We start from the raw sequence: 25922 nt of genomic DNA on the forward strand, positions 1-25922 counted from the left end.
GCATTTAAATACGATCTACAGAAGGAAATCGACGTGGTGGACAAACGAAGGGAGAGTGGGAGAGTGACAGCCAGACGAAGTCCGAGCGATCGAAGTGACGGTAGAACGAGAGAAGACTGAGTACGCAACCTGTGCATAGCACATTCTGTCAGTGCTGGGTATACAAATACCGATGGTAGAAGAGGCAACCTTTGGCCTCTTAACAAATAACGCGAGGAACGGAACGGTCCGCGATAACCGTTCATTCTTCCGCGAGTCTTCCTCGAGATCGCGATGCAGACAGTCGGCGACATTTAAGCCAGTGATCGTCGCTGACTGGTACTGGAACAGCTACGGTGAGTTTGAATTTTAATGTTATTTTGAATGCGACACACACACACAGGATATGCATTTACATTTAACATCTCTTAAAGAAAATGTTTTGTGTATATCAATGTGTTTTTATTTAAAAGGTGTGCTTGTGGTATCGAATTTTGCCGATTTCAGCCTCTGATCATTTGATGATTTATCTATAATGTAGATTTATTGTAATTAGGATTAAATTTGTAGATCTAGTTGTTTCTTTTATACACACATCTTTTGCACTTCCTGCACAAAAATATTTTATTATTCATTCAGATACTTTATTTATTCATGTATGATTAAGGCTGGGCTGTCCCACCTTTCGATAAATTTCAGCTTACGCGTTCTCGCTCTCATTCTCTCTCTTTGAATAGCATCCTCCAGCACATTCGTAACACTGCATCTATCAATAACTTTAAGCAAGGGTTGTATAATTACCTATTTAGCAGGTCTGATTAGCTAGGTCTCGTTGTTTGTATTCTAACTATTTTTTATTATTATATTGTAACTACTTTTTATTCTTTTCTTACCATGTACTATCTTATATATTATACGTGCTATCTTATATGCTATTTTATACCTTTTTCTTTATTGTAATATTGCTTGAGAGGATGCTAATCCTAGAGCTCTCAATAAATGGCGATCTCTCTCTTTCTCTCTCTCTTTTGTCAATTAGATAAATTACCACGTAATTTCGTTCAAAAGTGGCACAACCGATCCTTATTATATTGTTTACATTATCAATTATAAATAGATAAAAAAGATTTTACACCTGAGATTTAAAAAGAGTAATCAACTCAATATTATAATGCATTTTACAAGACATGTTTAACATTTTTTCTATTAATTTCTTTTTAATTCCGTGAACCGAGAATTTTATTCCTTTACAGAAACTTCACATCTGTTCTCAAATTTTATTTGTTTTCAGCTTTGAAGAAGAACGAAGGATTGACATTTTGCGAAGCAGAACGCAACGATTTCGTATACCAAGGTGTGCTATGCCGATTCTCGACGACATTGCAGTATAACGGACACACACGAGATTTCTGAATCGACGTGATCGGCGCGCGCCTCGTCGCGTCGCGTTCGCGCTTCCGGGACGACAGAATCGCTAAGGCAGAATGAAGCTCGACCTCTTCGTCACGTGCGTCACGGTGAGTTTTCCCGGCCAATGATTCCTGATGGTCACTCGCGATTACCTGTTGCATACCTGCATTACCTCATGTTGCCTCGAACACGACGAAACGCTGCGAAAATTTGTGGTTGAAATAAATAACAACATACCGTAAGTTACAGGAAGATAATTGCAAACGATTTTTTAGTGAAATATTTAATTGTCATTATTTACCATGTTGCTATTATCATTTGTGTCTTTTTTAATAAAGCGGAATTTTTTTTGGAATCATTAGCTTTGCACTTTTAAGTGTAACAATTCTATTCGATTAACCTTCAATGGATTGTCATCAACGATTTTTTTTAAATATCTTGGTTCTGCATGGAAATCATAGTGGAAAATTTTTCAGTCCGTTTTCGTCATTTATTGTTAGATTTTTCACAGATCTTAGACAGTCTTTAATCAGCGCGCGCGCGTTTTTCTAGTTAAAATTTATACTGAAAAACCTTATTTTTTTTTGTCTGAATTTATACATATTTATATAGATATTCAAATATAAATAATAAGTCCAGAAAGCAAATTAACGAAATATTGGTAGAATTTTTATCGAAAATGAAATTCCATTCTCAATAAGCAAGAAACATTTTGAAACATTCCAGTAGTATTACAGCAATGTTGTAACTTGGGAATTCCTACGTGAGCGTCAGAATTTCTCTCTCTCGGAATTCAACGTTTTTGAAACGGTATGTTCGAAACGAGAAGAAATGTCTCGCTATTTCGAAGCTCATCAAGAGAACTATTATAAATTTCATTCCCATTTATAATAATTCGCTTGACGAAGTTTGAAACAAGGGAGACATTTCTTCTCGCTTGGGACGTATTGTTTCAAAAACGTTGAATTCCGCGAAAGAAATTTTCGCGCTTATACGTAGGAATTCACAAGTTTACAATAAGGTCGATATTTGCCGAAGCTATTGACGTTTGTCATACAGTAGTTATACGGCCGACGAACCGAGGATTTCATGGAAACCTGGAGAACGCTTTGACGACGAGGAAGCAGGATCAAACGCAGCTACAAATACGCTTCTTCCTTCCTTCTCAAACATATTGTTTCTCGAATTCACGAATTAGCCATTTTGTTTGTGGTGCTCGTCATAGAAATTTATAAATAAATATACATAAATCCAGAATATGACAAGAAAATGAACTTTTTCATATAAAACGTTAATAAGATAAATTAATCAAATATTGTTCAAAGAAATGTAAAATATATATTTAAATAAAACAGCTGTAAAACATACAGGGTGTCTCACAACTACCGCATGTCCTCTTAAAAACGTATTCATGAGGTAATTTTGAGACGAAAATCCTAATACAAAAATGTCGAGGCACAATAGTTTTTGAATTATAATTAGTTAAAGATAGTGTGTAATTCGAAATTATTATAGCTTCGATATTTTCGTATTAGGATTTTCGTCTTGGAATGTTCAAAAGAATCCAGAAATAATAATAGAGGCCATAAAAGTAAAATGGTTTTTGACATATATTTAAAGTTAGCTTATAATTAAAAAAATTATTGTCTCGATATTTTTTCGTATTAGGATTTTCATTTCAAAATTACCTCAAGAATATATCTTTAAGAGGAAATGCGGTAGTTGTGAGAAACTCTCTATATTTAAACGAAACGGATTATAAATAGTTAAAGAATTCGCTAAAACAATAACGATTGCAAGAGCATTGAAAATCAATTAATCATGGCGCTACTCTCCAAAATCTTTATTTATCAGAAGAGAAGTTAATTATTTGTTGATTAAAGTAGAATCTTTCCTATAATTTGAAAATCAGTATTCGTGATATTTCCAGAATAAAGCTTGTTTAAAAATAAATTATTTATATATAAATTACACGTCTCGCAAAATCCTAATTGGATTATTGCGACCGACAATGCGTTTTTATCTCTTAAACGAAATGTGCTTTAATTTGCTTTAATCAAGGTAGACGCAGCTGTACGAGAATGCGAAAATTTAATCCCTAATGAAGGCTTGTGAATGAACGAAGATTCAGCTCGCAAATGAATCGCGTTTAAGTCCGTCACGTAATTTGTACGTGTTCTGCGGATTTATCGTAGCGATTCGCACGATGCTGTCACATATAGTCGGTATATATCATAAGCAAAGAACAAAGATGTATATATGCAGATATATTTTGTGCCGTCATGGCTTTTTTGACAAACGAAAGACATATGATTGTAACATGCATACAAAATATATATATTCTACAAAATAAATGTATTCTATTTCACAAAATATATCTTCTCTCTTCTTTTTCAAAGTCGAATTCCCTGAGCTTATTCTTCAAGGGGAAAAAATAAGTGTTTGTACATATCATTACTTCCCAATTTTTATATTTATTTTGTTATTTTACTCATTAAGCATTTTGAAGCGACTTGAATTCTATTATCTATTAAAATAACTGTTATTGTTCAGAATTGAACTCATCGAATTTGGGAGAAGACGAGTATTGAGCACTTCACAATTCTCATTTATTTTATCACCATGAATCTTGTTACTTTTAGTTACGTTAAGCAATCAAAGTTACTCGAAATGACAGTCATCAAATTAATTATTAAATAATTAAAACAGTACTTTAAAAAATGTGAGTGTAAATATAACAATTTAACACTAAGTGGTGTTTATGTATAATTCTCACTGTGTTGGTGTTAACGTTAACATCAACATGGTGATGATTTAAAACCCCATTTATATCGAAACACCGTTATGATGTAGATTTAAAACTCACAGTGTTAAATCCACGTTATGTTTATATCAACATTAATCCGGTGCAGAGAATTATATATATATAATTCTCATAAATATCGCATGGTGTTAAATTCACACCCATATTATTTAGAGTGTGGAGATGCGTGGCATCACGTTGAAAATTGTTCAAAATTTTGTTTGTTTTTCTGGACTCCCGATAAAACGGAAAATCGACCTTATTTTTTTCTCCGGAGCGTAAACCTTGATTGCGCAGATTATATTATGACTGTAGTCTACATGGAAAATTTAAGACTCTATACGACATTGTCCTACATTGCGCTTCGTCCAGTACACGTGCACTGAAAATCATTATATGCTCTCTCCCTGTAAACGTTCGGTCGTTCAACAATGATATTAAACGCTCGTTAATGTATGATTTATCGATAGATTCTGCCGGTAATATTGATTACGTCTACGTGCGAGATAAACGCTGTCCCGACAGAAGACGCGAAAGCATTCGAAAACGGGAACGATTACGGCCAAGCTCTCAAGTTTTCATTATTGTTTTACGAAGCGCAGCGTTCTGGTAAACTGCCGAAGAACAACAGAATTTCATGGCGAGGCGATTCCGCGTTATACGACCGCGGTTCAAATGGCGAGGATTTAACCGGAGGATACTACGATGGTAATAAGTCAGTTACGTTTTAAATCACTGCATAATTCGATATGTTTATGATATAGTTATTTAAATTTAGAAAGAAATATGTCAAGATTACGATGAAATCTCTCTAGAATGAAAAAAAATATATAATCCATTTTGCAAAATTAATTACTCTTATTCTATCAGCTGGTGATTTCGTCAAGTTTGGCTTCACGATGGCTTTCACAACGACAATTTTAGCCTGGGGAACGGTCAACTGGCCGGAGGCTTATGACGCCGCCGATCAATTGGACGAAATTCGTAGAGCTATCAAATGGTCCACCGATTATTTTATCAAGTGTCACGTAAGCGAAAACGTTCTGTACGGACAAGTGGGTGATTTTCCCATCGATCATATGTTTTGGGGAAGACCCGAGGAGCTGAACACTACCAGACCAACCTACAAGATTGATGCAGAACATCCTGGTAGTGTCGACACGTACTTCTCTTTTCAAATAATTCGTTTACTTATCAGGAGATAAATGTAGAAACTTAACACTCTGGACGTATTCGACTTATGTTGTCTCATCTATTATCTTTATTATATATTGCAATCTTATAATATATTCTATTTGCTATCAATCAGGTTCCGATCTCGCCAGCGAAACGGCCGCCGCTCTCGCGGCTTCGAGCATCGTCTTCAGCAGCGTCGATCCTAAGTACAGTGCCAAGTGTCTCGAACACGCGAAGGACTTGTACAAATTCGCTGATGTTTATCGCGGTCTTTATCACGAAGCGATACGCGGTGCCGAGCGTTATTACGAAAGCACGGACTATGGCGACGAACTAGCATGGGCCGCAATTTGGCTTTTCAAGGCGACCAGAGACACAAAGTACTTCGACGACGCAGTACATCATTACCAGCACTTCCATTTGAAGGAGCGGCCAAACGCATTCTTCTACAATAAGAAAGTCGCCGGTATCCAGGTGAAATTTTTTATTTATATATTATTTTGTTCTAAGATAAACATTAAAAGGGTACCAATGTACTTAAGGGAAGAAAATTTAGAGGTAATAAGAAAAGGGAAAGAAATGAGAGCACACATTAGTAAAACTGAGGTGCAGAAATATGAAAGAGACTAATAAATATTGGTTAGGGAAAGAGAAAAAGGTAAAGATAATATAAAACCTTATATAAAGGATTGTGTGGAGATGGGAGGTAGGTTCGATGAACTATATAGGAGAAGATAAGGGATAGATTATAGATGGGCTATATGGGAGGAAGAACTGGATGATATTAAAGGTCTAGAGTCATAAAGAAATTGGGAAGATAGAAAGATGATATTAAGAAGAAAGAGAAAAAAGGATAAAGAATTAAGTTCAAAACAGATAGGGAGTCCAAATAAATAAAGAAGAGGCGGGAAAGTAAAAAATGGCTGTAAGAATAAGGCTGTGAATAAGTAGGAGCAGGAAAAGAAAAACAATAAGATAAGGTAAGGGAGAGGAAACTATAGATAAGTGAATTTAGAAATTAGATAAATAAACGGATAATTAAAGAAGGTACGCGAGGAAGGTATGGATGGATAAGTGATCGAGGTAAGACGAAAATTATAAACCAAGTCCCCTTCTTGGCTGTATTATACGCTGAAGTTAATAAACTATAATATTCTATTCTATTATTTTATTCTAGTAACATATATTAATCTAATGTAATTTATTTATTGCGGAAGAGTTGTCATTCTTCTCTCTCTCTCTCTCTCTCTCTCTCTCTCTCTCTCTCTCTTTCTCGACGAATTTGGCTTTAAAGTAAACTGCGTAAGGAAAGTTGTAAATAATTCGCTAAATAATATTATTTTGTTCTCTTCTGATATTTACAGCTAGAATACATTTTTTATCGCTTTTCGTAGGTGTTGCTGGCCGAATTGACGGGACAGTCCGAGTATCAGAATGCCACCCGCGCATTCTGCGACTTCTCGGTGCGACAGCAGAAACGTACACCGAAAGGCCTTTTGTTTATCGATAAGTCCGGTACTCTTTCTCATGCCGCTAACGTAGCCTTCGTCTGCCTCGTAGCGGCGGACTCCCCGGAAATCGGCGAATCACAGGAATATCGCCAATTCGCCAAAGAACAAATTGACTACATGCTTGGTGGAGCCGGTAAGACCTGAGTTAAAAATGTTCCAAAAAAGATAAAAATAGCTTATTTTATTCATGGAATTGCTATATTTCTTCATTTTTATGTTTTATATCATTAACTCATTATTAATTATTATGTCACTGATTAAAGATTTTTATATTGTTAAATATAAATAAAATCTAAATATCTGGCAATCAATAAATGCACACCCCAACAGTACAAAAGTTGCAGTAATATTGCCACAATATTGTAGCAATATTACACGTTACAGCAATGTTGCAGCAATATTGCTGCAAGTTTTGTGCTGTTGGGACAATAACGATAATAAATTTTCGAATGGAAGTATATGTTTTTCTTTTTCATTTTCATCATTGAATTTGCTTATTTTCCAGGAAGGAGTTACGTGGTCGGATACGGTAAAAATTCACCGAAACAGCCGCACCATGCTGCCTCTTCTTGCCCCAATAGACCAACATCCTGCGGATGGCAGGAATTTAGCAAGAATGCCCCGAATCCACAGATCCTTTATGGTGCTCTAGTCTCTGGACCAGACGAGGTGGACTTGTTTAAAGATTATCGCGAGGAATACGCCTATACGGAAGTCACACTGGATTACAACGCTGGTTTCACCAGCGCGCTCGCCGGACTGTTGCAGCTGCAATTGAAAAACGTGGATACAAGACCTTCAAAAGGAAATTAATTTGTAGTTAATCGATAGATGAATTTCCATGTAAAAACGAGGCTATCGTTGATTCTTTGCAGTGATATACAAAGAAACTTTTTAATATTAAAAACCACTTTTTGACTTAATTTTACAAGACTTTTACTTAGACATTAATTTTATATTAGAAATCTAATTATGTATTATATAAATAAATATATATTATATATTATATATAATTTTTATCTGTTAAATATATATTGTTGATATATGCCACAATATTGCGATAAAACCAAGCGTGTGATATAAAGCTTCAGATAATAAATATGTAAGCTGAGATTTTACGTCATTAATCTTAAGAATGTTTTAAATTTAATGAAAACTTTTTAAAACTAAATTTATATAGAAAATTGTAATACTTTATCTATGTTAACAACATTTAATTAAATGTAAATTGATAATGTCGAAGCAGGAATTAAAAAATAACATGCGAGCGTGTCAACACAGTGTTCGCGTGTAAATAAATCATCGTTTTGTTCAAAATAATAGAATTTAATTTCTTATTTGCAGTCCAACAAAAACTGAAACAAATGCATTTGACAAAATGTAACGAGACTTTTTCAGAAGTTGAAATAAAACAATGCTTAGATAGTCATTGATCGTAAGCCTACGTGCATGCGCGAACTGAGTACACACAATATTGATCGCGCGAACATAAACAAAAACAAATGGTAAAACAACTTTAAAAAAACAATACGCATAATAGATTATACTTAACATTTTTCTATGATATTTGCGCATTAAATACGATATTTTTTTATTTTTAAACACACAGATTGTTTAACAATTTAACGTTAACAAGATACCATTATTCTTATCTGTTTTCACATTCTCTAAAAATATTTATAGGAGATTGAACTATTAATTCATTATTATTTCTCATTATTGTTTAATGATTATGCGAAACGTTGTTTCCACGTACACTAACTAACAAGTCAAAGCACAGTGTGTTTTGTCGACCAGCTGTATAGTATCTTGTTTCTTTAATAAGTCATATTAAAATGACATACGTGTCATCGAAGAAGCAAGTTTCCGCGAAGCGAAGACGTCTATCTATAATTTTACAAGAGAAACGCAGAGATAGCAGTGAGAATTTGCGCTGTATAAATGCCCAAGCTTTTCAAAAATAAATATGCAAAAAATAAAGCAAGATTTATTGAACATTCGTGATTTAAGTCTGCCCTTTGATTCGTGTAACGTGACAATAGACTTGTTCAACGAAGCGTAACGTTAGCGACAACTGCTGTGTTGACAATAAGCTTTTCCATGAGGTGGCTCTTGTTACAATCGCGCTTACATTACACGCTATTACGTCTATAGCTGTATCGGCACAGATGCACCGTCGCAATTGAAATAAGCGAGTGCCATCGGAACTGTCGTCATGCGGCGCGAACATACTTTTATCTGCAGTTTAACGTGGTTTCTTCTCTTCCTGCTTTCCGAAAAACTTCTCGCGAGCGGTAAGTTTAATCCCAAATTCTATGAAAATTTATATACTTCGCTTTTCCAAAAATTGCGATAATTTGCGACAGGAGAATCAGGAAACGATTATTCGAAAGGATGCGCTCATCTACATTGTGAGAATGGTAGCCATTGCGTAAAACGGAGATTTTGGTGCAAGGATCCTCCTTGCCCTGGCATGTTGTTTTGTTCTAAATCGAGAAGAGGTGAAGTTCGAGAAGATAAATCGTTTTGTCTTCTGTCAGATAGAAATTTGCCTATTTTAGACTTCAATATTTATCACAATTTCTTCTGTATTTTTTTAATATCTTTTGTGCATTTAGTTAATTTCAAATACTTTACGCAGTATTATATATTGTAAGTGTAGATTTTTTTAAGTCTGCCTATTTTTAGAATCCTTGAAGGGACCTCTAACATGCGACACTGTTCGTTGCAACAAAGGACACGTGTGCATCATCAAAGTTCTGGGATGTCATTGGGATGAAAGTAATTATCGTATATTAACGGATTAATTATATGTCTAGAAATGTAAATAATATATATTGATTTTTAAAATTTTCTTAGAGTGTAAGCAACAATTAGCGCGTTGCGTATCGGAAAAAGAATATTACGAGGGTGCAGCTTCCTGCGCCGGTTTCGAATGTCCGTCAGGAAAACGTTGCATCTTGCGAGAAATCTTCTGCGTTAGTCCACCGTGCAAATTGATCAGAAGTTGCGAAAATGAAGAAGGTCACATCAAGCAGGAATAATTAATTTAATTCATTCTCAATCATATTTTCACGTATTTTTTCATGAATTTTTTACATGTTTGAAGTTGTTTAAACATATATTACATATTTAAAATATGAATTATTAATTATACTAGCTTACGAATTTTGAATAAATTTTAATGCAAAAAAGGAAATAACTTTTTTAAGCACATTTTGGAGCGATGAGTTTCAAATCTGCCATTAGAAAAGTTCCATTAGGTCAAATATATTCTTGTATATAATTTTGTAAACTAATGTTATTAATTAATATTAAATATTAATATTAATTATTAGTAACAACTTTAATACATATATATATTTTTTTTAAAGATATATACCCGATTTATATATAAAATGCCTGTTAGAAAATTATTAAATTTATACATAATAAAAATAAATCAACGTTTTCAGATGTGCAAACTTGGTTCGACCAGTGCAAAAGTTTGAAATGCACCTCGGAATACGAGTGTTTCTTGCGAAGGCCAGAAAACAATTGTCGCAATCCGTGCACACATACGCCTGATTGTACGCTCACCATAGGTTCGTTGATGATAAAATGATAAAACTATGTTCACGCATTGGCAACAATAATGATTCGATATAATTCTTTTCGTAGAAGATGAGCTAATCAGTAAATATTGCTACGGTTGGATCTGTCCACGAACGCAAAAATGTGTAGTGCGGATTGTAGATTCGTGTAAGGGTTTTAATTGTACCATCGAGCGATCCTGTCGTGCATCTTCAGTCTCCATTAAACGTAACGCGAATAACGAGGTAAGTATTTTTTCATTTAAAAAAATCGCTATAAATTACACACAAGACTCACTGCTAATTCTAAACAGCAAATTTTTCAAGAAAATTTGCGAAAAAAATTGCAAAGGATGTTATATAATCAAATTAACTACATAATCAAATTATTTTTATCTTGTATTCCGACGACGATTTTTCCGTCGAAACAAATCCGCGAGTTCACTAAAAATAGACTAGAAAGACTCTGACAGAAACAAATGTAGGTCTCTAAGCAATCCTCAACCAGAAGAACCTTGGTGCAAGCCGAGAGGGAATTGATTCGCCAGGATTCGCTAGAGAGAAGAACGAATTATCCGAGCACAAGCAAAAAGGTGGAGGATTTTCTTATATGAATGAATTAAAGATTACAAGAAAATTCAGTTCCGAAAGACTCGATTATGATTTCAGCCGACTTTATCAGTGACTTCAACGCGGAGACAAAGTATTGATTATGCAACCTCTATGTAAGTTAAGAATTTTCCATGAACACTAATTAGTATTTTAAAGATATGAGATGATTATTTTGCAAATGCTTTTCTGTTGTTTCTAATGCGTTTTTTTTATATAGAAAGCAAGGGACAGAAGTTTCGTTGACTCATCAGCAAATCGCAACAACGAGACCAAATTTAATCACAGAATCATCAAATGAATTATATTTGACGTTGCCTTATCCTCAATTTCGATTGAATCTCAATAAACCCTTTGCAGTCAACGATGACAAAGTTTTCCAGGTATTAATAAACCTATACAACATAGATCATTTCAGCGGTATTACAGCAACATGTAAATGTTATAGAAATATATCACTCCTAAATTCTTTAATTAAGAGTTCAACTTCTCCGGCAACTGATGGGAAGACCGAGCCAACTATGTCGCGTGATACGGATAAATTAAAAACTCCAAGGAAGATCTACATAACAACCAACGACGAGTTCCCCCTTCCCATGATGTTAGAGGACATTAACTTCTTTGACCAAGGTTATCCGATCTGGATAAAGAACGATCCGTATCGTTCGTGGGAAGTGAAGGACGTAGAGGGATGGAGATACCACGCGCCGCAAGAACCGTACAAGATTTTATTGCCGCCGTATGAGCCGGTGATCCTTGTCGAAGATATGGGAAAACGAGGACAATTTCTACCATTCTTCACCGACGCATTCTTCACTGACCTTTTTAGCGAAGCGGCTTCAATACCTTTGCCAGAAATAACACCTGCAGGTATTTATGTTGGTTGGAATTATGTTCTGATCAACGATTAACATCGCAGAAACTTATGAATCTGAGTTGCGAGAAATATTAAGTGTACAGCCGTTGTCATAAAATCCCTTAAAGACAAATTCGTAAGACACAATTTTGAGTTAATTTTTCTTCTACAAAAACCATTTCCAAAGACATACTATAAATCACTTTTTGCACAATTTTGAATTTTTTTATCTCTAGGGTGTTGCGTATCTTTATAATGAACTTTAAATTTAAATTGTGTTAAATCTACTTAAAATTAATTAAAGAATACAATTTTTATTAATGATGGGATTCGGTTCTTTTATAGCGGATTACTAATTAGTGATTACCGATTTAAAAATCAATATCTGGATATTTTATAATCTGCATAATTAAGTTTTTTTATTTTTACGATCTAAATTTATTTAAATATTTAAATAAGATATGTTTTTTTAATTCATTGTATAAATGTTATTTTAGATATTGAAAATTCGAAGACGGATAGTACTTCGACGATTGCAGATAAGACTATTGATTATACAAATATAAGTTCTACAATTGCCAAAATAGAAAACATCAAGACTCATAACGACCAATTGTCCAACGATTATAAGAGTTTCCCGATGACGGAAAAAACAAGCACTGCTTCGCTAAATATTCGTAACAAAGAACTGGATAATTATGACGTGAGTACGCTTCAAAGGATTATCTTTCAAACGTTTGCACACACGAGGACATAAAGGCTTAGCCATCTAAAGTTGCACGCGGTATTGAAGAAGGTATAAGAAGGAATGAGAAGAAGGAATGAGAAGAAGGTATGAGGACTGGAAAGACATGAAAAGATATAGCTAGACATTTATGTCCCCGTGTGTATGCACTTTCAGTGGATAGAATTGGTGTGGCAATTGTTTATTCCATCATATTCAAACCGTAGGACTACGAGTGGCGACCGTGGTATATGATTCATGATTATCTGGAACGGAATGAGCCCCAGTCAAGCCGCGAAGGATCCAAATCAAATGTCGCTGATGTCGCAATTGATAATTTGTGTAAAAATGATTCTCTAAAATTATGCTAGATCGCATAATGTTAAAACAAAGTAACACAATAAACGCAAGAAAATAAAAATAAAAATAATTAGATATCAAAATTGTTATACAAGAATTGTATATAAAAAAATTTCAAGGCTCTGCGAAAAAACACAGATTTAATTTACCTAAAAATGAAATAGAAGAAATCTCGCATACTTTTATGTAATTATAATGTCTAGTTTCACAGCAACGTGTCATTGATGTTTACAGATATAGAAATGATACGTTGGCCGACACAGAAACGTCTGCGAGAGGCCAAATTACGGACGAGAAGAAGAGTCGAGTTTCTGAAATGCGATACGTAGATGGGCGCAATAAAAATATTGCAACATTCAGTCCACCTGCGTCAACGGGGCAAAGTGATTACAGCACTCGAGACGAGAAACTCCACGGTCTCGCAAATTACCCTTATGACACGATATCCGTTCACTGGGTTGGCAAATCAAGTCGCGAATACGGAGGATCTTCTCTAAGGTAGATCTTAAATGTTTCGTTGAACGAGGAAGGAAAAGTTTGGTGCAGGTATATACGGCTCGCGAACGATGTCTCGATATTTTTATCTTATTTTGGATGACTTGTGAAACCGGTTCCGAATTTCGGTTTCAGCGTGATATGCTGATCACGTTTCTTCTCGACGACTTATTCGACAACGAACGTCCAGTAATGCAGCTCCTACGAGACATCGCCTTATTATATCCGTAACAATAATATGAGAAACCGAGCATCGACGAATATTCCAGTCACGAGAACTATGACAACATCGGCGGCATCGAAATGACGGGATCGTGATGGGAAACGGTACCTTTCTGATCGAGTGCAAAATTTATGGGTGTTTTTTTATTACTTCCCTGTCGTCGCCTTTCCTTTTCCTTTCCATAGCATCATTTTAGAAACGAAATCATTCGTTTGTAAATACTTCCGCGATTATTAGCCCGGAGGTAGAGTAAGCAAATATACAATGGCAGCGAGAAATTGCAGTATTTTGCGTACTTTGGAGAACGGTGTCAGGCAACGTGTCTGCGGAAAATGAATTTATCCCTCACGAATATCATTTCTCTTCGCACTTAGATAATATCATATGAGATAACCAAATGTATTATATCATCCTTAATTTATCTTCTCGTATCGGCTCGATTTTTTGCAGATTCAATTAGGAATTTCTTTCGGGCAATACATACTGTATTGACTAAATTAACCCTTTGAAGCATGGTGGTAACGTTACCACCTAAACTTCCTCAGTTTTTGGTCGTTTATTTGACTCATTTAGATCTGGCTTTTTGCATTTTCCTGGTGTCTTAGAAGTAGAAGACTATTAAAAAAATAGTTTAGTAGTTCTTATCATTTATTATAATAGTCTTATAAATAAACAAAGATCAAAAAAACCCTTTTTTTCGGAAAAATGTATGCTTCAAAGGGTTAAACAATTATCTAATTCGATTTATTATGATACTTGTTCCTTAATAATTATTTAATTTGGGATACTATATTATTATTCTTAGAACATGATAATTTAATCAACACAAACAATAGTCAACGATTAATGACGACATTCTGTATCACACACAGAATTTCTTCGTCATTAAGAGATCTTCAGCGGAAGCGTCCGCAATAATTTAATTAATGCCTACCGGTCCCTCCACCGGCGCGTCATCGTGAAATTTCTTTGTGATGCTAACTAGTCGTAGCACGTAAATTCCCGAAACTGTTCCTGCGAGTGCGAAGCAGAAGAGAGAAGGTAGGAAAGTGGTGGAAGTTGTCGAATATTACCACGGCGATGGAGAATGGTACCGGTCTAGTCGGCCGTTGATCGCGGTACCGCGAGCTACGCTTACTCTCTCGTGCGTCTTTTCCGCGCTGTGCTGCGGGCTGCCCCCGTCGAGCAATTATCTTTCGAAGGATACGGGGTTACCATCCTTGAAAGGTGAGTTCTTTGCCTTTTCTTCTCTACTCCCGTCTTGGTGAGAACTACCAGACCTTGAAAGCGGTGTAATTTTGGCGAGTCAAGATATGCTGTACGGGAGATGATATCTGTATCTCTTCACTCGTGACAGCAAAACCAGGACGGTTGATGCGACCCCCAGTTTCCATATTGTTGAAACATAAACATAAACTATTATCAATGAAGTTTTAATAGATTTTTCATTTATTTTTTATTATCATTGAGAGGAAGAAAGAGAAGGAAGAAGAAGGGAACGAAAAATTGTTACTTTAAATTAATTAATTTCGTAATTAATTTTGATTGTTTTATATAGAACTAGTCTACAAAATAAAATATTATATCAAACTGAGATAAATTTTTCCAAGTAATACTCATTCATAATTCTAACGACTGTATAATTATTTCCGTGCACATGCGAGAAATATGAAAATTTCTGATAGCGAATTAATCGATAAGCATCTATCAACTAAAGAAAGAAACGTCGTATATAATGTCTCATAAAAATACATGCATTTATTAATATATGTATGAGTGCTTGTATATTTACATATTTGACAGGAAAATGAGTGAAAGGCGTATCTGAGCCTCGTCTTCTTGTCTCTGATATGTGTTACACGTTTGATGCATTTTTGCAACTAGAAATTATGTCTTTGTGTAATATAGTTACTTATTAAATAAATGCAGCGATAAATATGCAGGATTAATTCGTTATCTGATAATCGTGTACCTTGGCATTAAGCGTCGTTAGACGTACCTCTCCTTTGAAACGTATAATCGTTACTGTATCGACATGTACGATGTCCTCATCGAATACGCATAATTCGTTTTTCAAGTCTATCGGTAGGACACGATATCCTCTCGCAAGTCCTTGAGAGACATATGCGTGTTTAAAGATCATATCAAGTCAAATCAATCACGTGAGAGACGTGCACGAAACGTGATGATTCTTGTCCGTTTATCAACGTAAAATTAAAGTTATATAAAGTTTTAAGATTATATCATAATCGCGCCTTGTTTTCTGAAGTGTGATTGTATATAATTATAAAAAAAACTGATAACGGTTTGTCGTAGACACGGTGATTTTTTCCACTAAACTCGTAAGTCTTGAAATTCATGAAAATTATAAAGCACGTATGACATAATTGTGTTTAATATATTTGCCTATGCCTAGCAGCTTTGCTAATTAAAAAGCGGCTGTGTTCATTAAAAAACAATTAGGCAGATATCCGGCCGTATATAAAAGAGAATTTTTAATCACATTGAATCGCAGTGAAATTTGCCATTATCGAATATCTCGTAATTATATAAAAATTAAGAATATTTAGAAGAGTCGTACGTTAAGATCTTACGCATAACGCATTGCATAACATTGCAATCAAATAGCTACCACATCGGAGATATCCATCGGAACTGGATATGTGTATAATAAGGTGAACATGGCAAAATAGATGAAATTGACATGGAAAATCACGTCAGGAAATATAACGTGGCGTGTAATATCTACATTTTCACGCTCGAGAATCAAGAAGCATATAGTAGTAATTTGCGGGAAATTATATTCTCTTTGTGGCGATTGCGGTGTTGTTAACGCCGACGTTAAGCATTTTTAAGTTACATAAATTCCAATTAACACCCTCTCAAGCGCTATGGCTTCTCGTGCGAACAATCATTACACCATCAAACTATTACGCGATTGATCGTACATTGCGTGTAATACACATCGGACAACAACACACGAATAACAATTAGAAAAAAAGCAAACCGTCAGTTAACATTCATGCGAGATCAGGGTAATCTGACGTGATCAAGAAATCAAAGCGTGTATACAAATCATAAGTACAATATTAATAAATTGTGTGCGACAATTTTTTGGCCTCTATTTCACAGGTAAAAATTTTGAAGAACCCCTTGACGATAAACACATACGATTTTGTCATCCATATTTTTCGCAGGTAAAAATTTTTTTAAATCCCTTGAGAATAGATTTAAAAAATATTTAAGGCTTAATTATATCTAGATGTCATCAAGAAATGAGGCGTGATGAGAAATGTCTAAGGAGAGAGAAGACTTGTTTCATTATCGTATACATTAAATTTACATATTGCGATAATTTGCGTAAAATGGGAAGCGAGATGCGTTCTTCAGAATTGCAGAATTATAAGTAAGCAATTTCTCAATGGCCCGTTGATGCTCAGATGCACGTACGTAAGATAATGGCAAAAAAATAAGCAAAATTATACTTCCATTACTCTAAACGATCGAAAATTACTTTGTTTATTCGTGATTTTCCATTTTGAGCGAAAGATATTCAGCGGACATGGACGACGCGCTAATTAATCAAGAAGCGCATTAATGTCGAGTGCGTAAAATAAATAATAAGAACGATCTAATTAAATAGGAATATCAAGCGTGCCATTTTGAAAGTGGTATAAATATAGTAACAAACAAAAATATATCACTCGATTTTATTTTACGATTTATATCCTGTGATGAAATTTAAATAAATATTATAAAATTTATTTTAAATAAATCGTATAAAATTAGATTGCGTTTCGTTTAAATCATTTGATACAAATCAAGTACGTGATTCAGAAATATTATTAATTGTTATATACCGTAATTTGTAGAAATCATCAACATTTCCGACATTTTTAAAAAATTCTAATTTCACTGCGAATCATCATTATTATTATTATTATACTGTTACCTTTGATAGAATATACAAATAAGACGAACTCATTTCCTACTTTGACTGTCGAGGCTTTGTTTATTACATTCCGCGTGGCTTCAGGTACATTATGGTACTTTAGCACGTAATTGAAGGAGCCCGAATTTGCCTGCAGCTATACGTCGAGCTATCCCTCGAGTGAATACGCTCCTTCGCAAAGCCTCAACACCGTTACGTTCACTGACCGAGAACCGCGCACTGTCTCGCCGTCGATTACGAAAGTCATGCTATTTTACAGCTTCTCCTTCTGTTTTCTTACCTCCTCACCGTGTTGTGTCAGGTACATCCGTGCGATACAACCTGTCGGATGTAATTTCGTTGATAAAAGCCGTATCTTATTAAAGATCTATTCCTCATTTTCGTCTCGTTAAAAATCCATTGAACTAATATCAAATTTTAGATGCAGAATTCATTGATCTGTCAATAAAAAAAATTTTAGCTCTGTCTTTTTCCTTAGTGAATTTGAAAATTTGTAGAAAAATTCTCTGAATATCTAGAAATTATAAGAAATAATCCGCGTATCTTTGAAATATAAAAAATATTTATAAAAATCAACAATGTAATAAAACGCTCGACAATTTGCAAAGCAATAATTTCCTTAGTAACGACCAAAAGCAAACAAGATGTTAAAAGATTCCAATTTAATTAATTAATTAATAAATAATATAATTCCATAAACGTTTCAATTCACAGAGTCTTCTTCAGTATGGTAAAAATACAAATAAACATAATATTAAAAATTCTAGTCATACATGTCGATACGAGATAATTTTTATGTCGTCAGTCTTCATCCGATTAAAATATAATGATTAATTTTGTCAACAACCATGTCCAACAATGTAAATCAATGTATTATTTGTTGGACATGATTGTTGACAAAATTAATCATTATATTTTAATCGGATGAAGACGAGATAGAAATTATCCATTATCGACATATATGACTAGAATTTTTAATATTATGTTTATTTGTATTTTTACCATACTGAAGAAGACTCTGTGAGTTGAAACATTTATAGAATTATATTATTAACTAATTAATTAATTAAATTGTAATCTCTTAACACCTTGTTTACTCGTTTTGGTCGTTACTAAGGAAATTATTGCTTTATAAAAATCATTACAATATTGACTTTGGCATTTAAATCTTTCCCATACAACACACTTTATCCTCGGGACATTTTGGAAACATCCTTAGGACAACAAACGTCTCCTGGATACATTTAGGATGTCTCTTGGAGGTCTGTGCTGTATAGTTCCCTTTTCAATGAAGAGAAGACGCGCGGCGTGTTGCTCTCTTTGTTTTCCACACCTCTCGTGCTTTCTCACCGAAAATTTAAGCGTCGCGTGAATGCAATCCCTACATACAATCGTTACGCTTCACTCGCGGGTTCGCGGTAGACATTCGGCGCGTTACGCCTCGCGCGATTATGTATCCGACTGTGAGAAATGTCGGAAGAGGAAACACACGGTGTAAAAAAAAAAGTTTCACCGCTGCATACACGTACGCGCGCATACAAGGCAGACGCGCATTCCGAGAGAGACGCAGAGAATTGCATTGTAGAAAGCACGTGCGACGCGCCTCCCGCGAAGAGGAATCGCCTCTCGATCGCTGGTCGAACGGAGCTGAATGAATTTACAGCTGGACACACTCCATTACGGGGCTGTTACACGTTCGACGGTGACGACGGCGACGTCGGTATGCGCACTCTCACTCTCGTTCGGGCTTTTGTTCTCCACGGAACGGAGCTCGGCTTCATGGTCCGCCGGCGATGCAGCGGATCGAAGATAAACGCGCTCTCGGCGGATTGCATCGGTGCATGACTGGTTAAGGGATATTGCTTATTGTTAGATGCCTCGGCTCCTTTGCTGAATGAAAATATTACTTTCGCGGATCACACGCTTTATCTCTCAAGCGGGCAATTAAGAGCAGGTTTGCGCTGCATGTTTCAACACCCTACATTTACATGGAGTATTTATGTATTGTTTACGTCGACTTTACACGAATTGTTTTCATGCAGACAATATAAAATATGTAAATTATCATGAATAGGATAATACAACACAGAAAGAAATAATTAAGTGCTATGGTTATTAATATATCTGACTTTTATATTAATAAATATAAATATATAAGCGAGAAGGAAAGTTTTAAGCAGTTCAACACTAAGACTTCTATATCGCTTTTATATTTTTATTTATTAATATAAAAGTCAGATATATTAACAATAAAACTTAATTATTTCTTTTTGTATTGTATTATCTTCATTATTATGTGTAATCAATACAATGACAAAGAACATTATATTCTTCAATGATCCATAGATTGTTTACACATAAAACATAGATATAGATTAATATATTTCGTGTAATCCTGATTAATTCTATTAATCAGTTTAATCATGTTATCTGCATAATCATGTTGCAGCAAAACGCGATGACAGCTACCGTTATCTTCGAGGTACACGAAGATATATGATTATCGCATAATTTACGTAATCACAGTAATACGCGTAAATTAAATGGTCATGCATTTCTGCGGTTAGTTATTGTAGTCGGTTGTGCGGCTTGGAGAAACGTTCTCAAATAAAATATGTTCTCCTTGGAATTAACGCGCGACGATTTGATAAAGTCCTTTCGCCGTCGATACCGACGTACGTTATTTACTATCGTATAAAAGAACCGAGAACGAACTCAGTTTCAATCAGATTCGCCAAAGTAAATTGTTGTCTTACGGTGAGCAGCACCTTTCGGTGTTGCAGCACCGATAAAGCCGATTTACGATGAGTCACTACATGATTGACGAAACACTAATGTTTCTGTTCTAGATGAGTTGCAACTGTCCGTTGACCACGTCCGCAGGACCCACTTTGGCCTCGACATGCGGTGGTTCGTCCTTCATGCTTTTCATGGGACTGCTCGAAGTCTTCTTGCGTAGCCAATGCGACCTCGAGGACCCGTGTAACAGACCTGCGCCACCGAGCAGTGTCAATACGAGGTAAATTTCATACAAAGACCGTCCTGGACTAGGCGATCGCCAAATATATGGGTCACGGGTAAATGAAAAGGAGATCCTAATCGACTTCGCCTTTGATGATTTCTTTCGACGGATTGCGCGATAACGGTAATCAACTCGTGAAGAATTATTATCTACGCGTATAGATAAGTACCTGATGTGGGTATATCTCTCGGTCATTCGTGCGACAATCAAATGTGACGTAAAATGACATCGTTGAAGGAAAATGAAAAGGATTTTAACGTTTAACTGTTATATTAGCTAAACACATAATGTTCAGTCTTTATATTTTATTTTTACACCTTTAATTTTAATTTATTTAATAGTCGTTATTATCGTGTTAGCTAATTTTTATCATGTGAACAATTTTTTACTGTTAGGGCAAAAAACACGATAGACAAAGTGTCGGCCGACTATTGTGTCATTGATGGAAAGTCCATGACAATGTATGTAACCATTGAATGCACATAATACGCTTTTAATTGTTTTCCGTAAACGACACAGTCCACCGATACTTTAGGTCTGCTCTTTATCGATAAACTCTCTAAACTGTTTCTTCCACTTCAACTTATTACACAATTTAGAGAGTTCTTCGATAAAGGACGGGGGCCTTTTGTTATGTGCTCTTGGCCTTACTAACGATCTATTTCAATTGTTTCTATACAAATTACTTTATCTATTAAGGCCATACAAAAAAAGCAGTAAGCGAATTGGCTAATCACAGTAAAGCCATAAGTAATAGCAAATCAAACATATTGATTTTCTTACCGTTTGCATTTTACTGCTTAAGTCTTTTTGTGTACCATTATCTTTATTATCTATCGATTCTGAGTGGAAATTATGTCCACTATGGCTACGTTCATTTTGTTTTTTTTATTAAATATTGAAAAAGAGCAAATTATACAAGTGCTGTGAACACCAAAGCGAACATAGCCTATATTGGATACTAAGCAGCTTCCATATACTTGTAATATTTTATGAAAGGATGTCGAGTTTCCTGCCTTATAATCGACACTCATATCTCTATGTACCATTTATGAACATCTTCGTTATTAGGATATTTTTATCAAATTAATTTGCTTATTGAAATATTACTGCGCCCTAATTAACTACGCGTCAATTCGTATTTGCCGTCTTTATTCTTTAAAACTTTTGAAATAAATTCTCACTCTAAAGAGTGAAATCTCATTGTTGCAGATTGCAAAGTGAGCCATTCTTTTTCAAGACATTCAATTTTCATTCTTTAGAGTGAGATTCCACTCCTAAAGTTTAGAGAATGTACATTAATTCCTGTCATATATGGCAAGTCCTATTTTATATTAAAAATGAAAATTAAGAACTCGGAAATTAGAAACGGCATATCTCCCGAAAGTTCAAGAATGTCGAAAACACATTCATAAATCTCGTGCTCGCTGAGTCACGAGTGTCCGTCGGATTGTCAATTTGTTCAACTATCGCGGTTATCAGCAATTACCCGGATAGCGGTAACGCGAGCTTAGGAAACTCGCAAACACGATTTCCTTGTTTTCGTATCGTTTGATCGTTCGATCGAGGTCGGGAGATACGGTCGCGAGGATGAATCTACCACCATCCCGAGCGGTTTCCTTATCTCGCGACCGCATTGTGCGCGCACTGAATGTAATAACACGTCGCACTTTTTTTTTCTCTCCCGCATGGGATCTTTTGGCACTTATCGATGAGAGAGATTTCTTCCGCGAAGAAGAAGAGAGCATCGCATCCGCGGGAAGTGTTCCGCGACGAATCCTAAATACGGATATACGATTGTGTCGCGGGCACACGTTATTCACGTAATATACCACAAAAGTACTACCGGCGCTTTTCTCGTTTCTCTCTTTCTTTCTCAGAAAAACACGAGCATCCACGCACACCTCTATATCCGCGAGATCGTTGTTACGCGCGTACGTAATATCGCGGGCTATTGTTCTGATGCATCTCTTCGTTGCGTCACATCTGGTCGCCTCATCGACGCGCACTTGCGCTGCACGCACCGACGCGCGAAAGGAGCAGAGAGCTCTTTTATACGAGAGGAAGAATTAGCTACGAAAGAGATGTGTACCGAACCATCACATAGAAAAATATCAATCTACCGCCAAGAAAAGTGATTACTCAATTTATTTTCTTTCTTTTAAGGATGTATCTGAGCTATTCCAAAAATAGTACCAAATTGATGAAACTTCGGGAAACTTTTCCTTTGTTATCTGTAATATACTAAAAAAATTTCAAGTAGATTCACTAAACCGTTAGAGAGTAATTATTATTTTAATTATGATGATTATAAAAATTTAATACTAATACTGGCCAATTAATAACTTATTGTAAGTATTAAAAATATTATTAATAGTATTTTTAATACTGAAAATAAGTGATTAATTGGCCAGTATTAGTATTAAAGTTCTGTAAGAGACGTTTTCTTACGAGAAATGCAACTTTGTCGAATGTAATTAGTAATAAAAGTATTGAAGAAAAGTACCAAAAATTTAATTTTTTTATACGTATAGATTTTAAATTACTGGAACTTTTTGCAAAATTAGATTAATTTTCACAACACAGTTTCAGAGAAATTATTATTCATAACAATTTTGCGGTTTTTGAAATGCGTCAATCACTGGCAGACTATGTAAGTGCGGCAAAAATAACTTTTTAAAAATAAATATATTGTATTATCTACCATTCATATAAGTTATCACTAGATTTACTACACGTTCGGCGCAGTCATGCAAATATTTCGAATTTAGGGGACTTTTGTCAATGATTGGGTTTCAGATACATCCTTAAGTAACGGTTATCTTTAACGAAGAATATTTTCTTGATAATAATCTTAAAATATACTTATTACAAAATTTTAGAAAAACTCATTATTATGTACTCAAAATACGAATTTATTTTCTTTCGAAGAATATTATAAAATTGATCGAAGAAACGAATTCTTTTCATAATAAACAAATCGAATTTGTTTTAATTTAATAAACTTAACTGAAGTATTAAACTCTTACTAGGATTCAAAATATATTTTGAATTTTAATGCTTCTAATGAACTTATGATAGATTTGCGGATATATAAACTTTTGAAATACTCGAAATAAGTAATTATTACTTGCGTATCTTTCTGTGTGCACATAATAAAAAAAGAGCATATAAAAATAAGTTTGTATAAAACGCGCGAGACAAAATTTATTTTAATTTATTTGATTTGATGTCTTTGATTTATTTATTTGCTCCTAAAATATATGATGTTCCAGAATCCTTTACGCCTTAATGTTACGATTGATATTCAAGTGTAAACGTAAAAAAACCTTGATTGTTAAGCAGTACTTTGTCGTTTCATATACTTTTGTCTTACCTTATCATGCGCGAAGGACACAAAGTGATCTGCGAAACCGCGACCGTCAAAAAAAAAAAGAAAAACAGAGCGTGCAGTGAAGTTATTATATGTCATACAAGAACCTGTTTAGCGAAGATGAAAACAGGTTTGATAGCGCTTATGCTTATTTCGATCTGTCGTTACATAGCCGACTGCACTTAGGCAAATCTGAGTTATTTGACATATTCATTCCAGTAAATATAAGTATGAAATATTGTTTGTTAATATGCATTTCCGTAGATATTGGTGACTTCTAAATGTTGGATTTTGACAGAGTGGTAGCAGCATAACGATATATAAGACGAACTAATGTAAGACGTATTGCATTTGCATCACATGTCTCACGATACGTTCAGTGTTCGCATAACGAACTAAAGATGACATTAATAAAATAAAATAAAATTAATAAAATGAAATTAAGATAAGACGTGTAAGAGATCCATATCTTTCGCGAGAAACGTAAACGATATTCATTCGCTAACGATTAAAAAGCGTCAATTTTTTAATAAAATAACTCGTTACTTTCTATTAATTACTATTTTACTTAAAAAATATCATTAAATATTGTTAACTATTCATATTTTCTTTATATTTCATTTTTGAAGACTTTTTTTTATCTTACAATAAGTTTATTTTCTATAATTGAAATAGTATATACTTTTGGAACTTAAAGTGAATAAATAGGTATTTGACATTTGACGAAAGCGAGACAGAAAGTTCTAGTGCAGTCTAATGTCGAAATGAAAAACAGACCTAATGTTTACGATTTAAAAAGCACTTATCTCTCAGTAATTTTATGGAGAAATTGGTTCCGGATTAATCGAAGATAGAATTGGGAGGAAGATGATCGGGGAGATTCTTATAATGTTTTATTAAGTATCTACGTGTACGCCGTTCTATCAAGTCTCGCGCGTAAAAGTATGCCATTGTCCCCTGTAGCGTATAAATACGGATACAGGAACGCCGTGGCATTCAGCTGAGAGCATATACCACGGACACTTACGATCGTCCCGAGCAACCTCCTGAGAAACCCGCCTTTCGCCCGATGTCAGTATGGAGGCGTAGCTAGAAGGGAAAGGGTGCACCGTCCCCAATACAGGGGCCTGGTGCGGCGCAAAATCGATCGAATTTGCCAACGTCGATGATGTAACAATCATTAGCTCACTAGGCAAATTATAAGAATCGAATAATAAAGTTTAATTAAACCCCAGAACGAGGCTTATTAAGTTATTGATTATGCAATGATAATTATCGATTTAATTATCCAATTAAAAGAAGAAGAAAACTTGTCATGAGGGAACAAATAATTCAGTTTAACAGTGAGTTTAATTTGTCATTTTTCCCCATTAATAATAATTTCTCTTCGCCGTCTCTCTAATCCAGTTTCTAATTCGTAAAAAGTAAGGAGATCACTTAATAATACGACTTTGCTGATTAATATGCCTTTCGTAAACGAGTATACGTCGTAAATTGTTGGAAACCGAGCAATCATCCACGACATTCTCGCTTTCGAAACGTCATTTTTCAAGGAGGACCGAAATTTCAGTTAAAAAAAGTTTGCAAATACTAATTGTAAGAGTTTTCATGCTAGTTCGTCGCGCTTCATCTATCACAAGATCAATGACCCAGCTTGATAATTAAGCGCAAAGGCTGATTAAAAACGAGATATGCATATACCTTGTCGATAAAAAATCGGACAAGATTTATGACATTTCTGTAATGTAACTGTTCAAATCGATGCCAACGCGATGACATGTCTCCTTCTCTAGGTATGATTTCGTAGTGATCGGAGGCGGTAGCGCTGGGGCGACCGTCGCGGCCAGATTGTCGGAA

General features: G+C 34.9%; 2 protein-coding genes across 2 annotated transcripts in view; both read left to right on the forward strand.

Moving 5' to 3' along the window:
- Nucleotides 1-1379: 1379 nt before the first annotated feature.
- On the forward strand, nt 1380-7784 carry LOC108724867 (endoglucanase F). Its single transcript, XM_018451549.1, has 6 exons — nt 1380-1496; nt 4663-4900; nt 5063-5341; nt 5502-5842; nt 6763-7012; nt 7385-7784. Exons 1-6 carry the CDS (start codon nt 1464-1466, stop codon nt 7690-7692), a joined length of 1449 nt encoding a protein of 482 aa, XP_018307051.1. The 5' UTR covers nt 1380-1463; the 3' UTR covers nt 7693-7784.
- A 1308-nt stretch (nt 7785-9092) lies between these two features.
- The window catches only part of LOC108724828 (uncharacterized), a 24001-nt gene continuing 7171 nt past the window's right edge, over nt 9093-25922 (forward strand). Inside the window, 16 exon segments of the mRNA XM_018451485.1 lie at nt 9093-9173; nt 9249-9380; nt 9568-9660; nt 9739-9903; nt 10335-10463; nt 10540-10697; nt 10937-11044; nt 11121-11176; nt 11281-11443; nt 11540-11930; nt 12414-12619; nt 12868-13006; nt 13204-13498; nt 20238-20427; nt 20520-20689; nt 25859-25920. Of these exon segments, the coding sequence (XP_018306987.1) occupies nt 9095-9173; nt 9249-9380; nt 9568-9660; nt 9739-9903; nt 10335-10463; nt 10540-10697; nt 10937-11044; nt 11121-11176; nt 11281-11443; nt 11540-11930; nt 12414-12619; nt 12868-13006; nt 13204-13498; nt 20238-20427; nt 20520-20689; nt 25859-25920 (2536 nt within the window). The 5' untranslated portion in view covers nt 9093-9094.

This window comes from Mycetomoellerius zeteki, unplaced genomic scaffold, assembly GCF_001594055.1.
Source record: "Mycetomoellerius zeteki isolate Tzet28-1 unplaced genomic scaffold, Tzet1.0 scaffold311, whole genome shotgun sequence".
In the NCBI taxonomy this organism is placed as follows: domain Eukaryota; kingdom Metazoa; phylum Arthropoda; class Insecta; order Hymenoptera; family Formicidae; genus Mycetomoellerius; species Mycetomoellerius zeteki.

Bases quoted from the DNA above. Each gene is read 5' to 3' on its own strand.
- LOC108724867 (XM_018451549.1), top strand. From the start codon at position 1,464: ATGAAGCTCGACCTCTTCGTCACGTGCGTCACG. The intron at 1,497-4,662 runs GTGAGTTTTCCC...ATTTATCGATAG, and splicing joins TCTTCGTCACGTGCGTCACG to ATTCTGCCGGTAATATTGAT. The intron at 4,901-5,062 runs GTAATAAGTCAG...TTATTCTATCAG, and splicing joins AACCGGAGGATACTACGATG to CTGGTGATTTCGTCAAGTTT.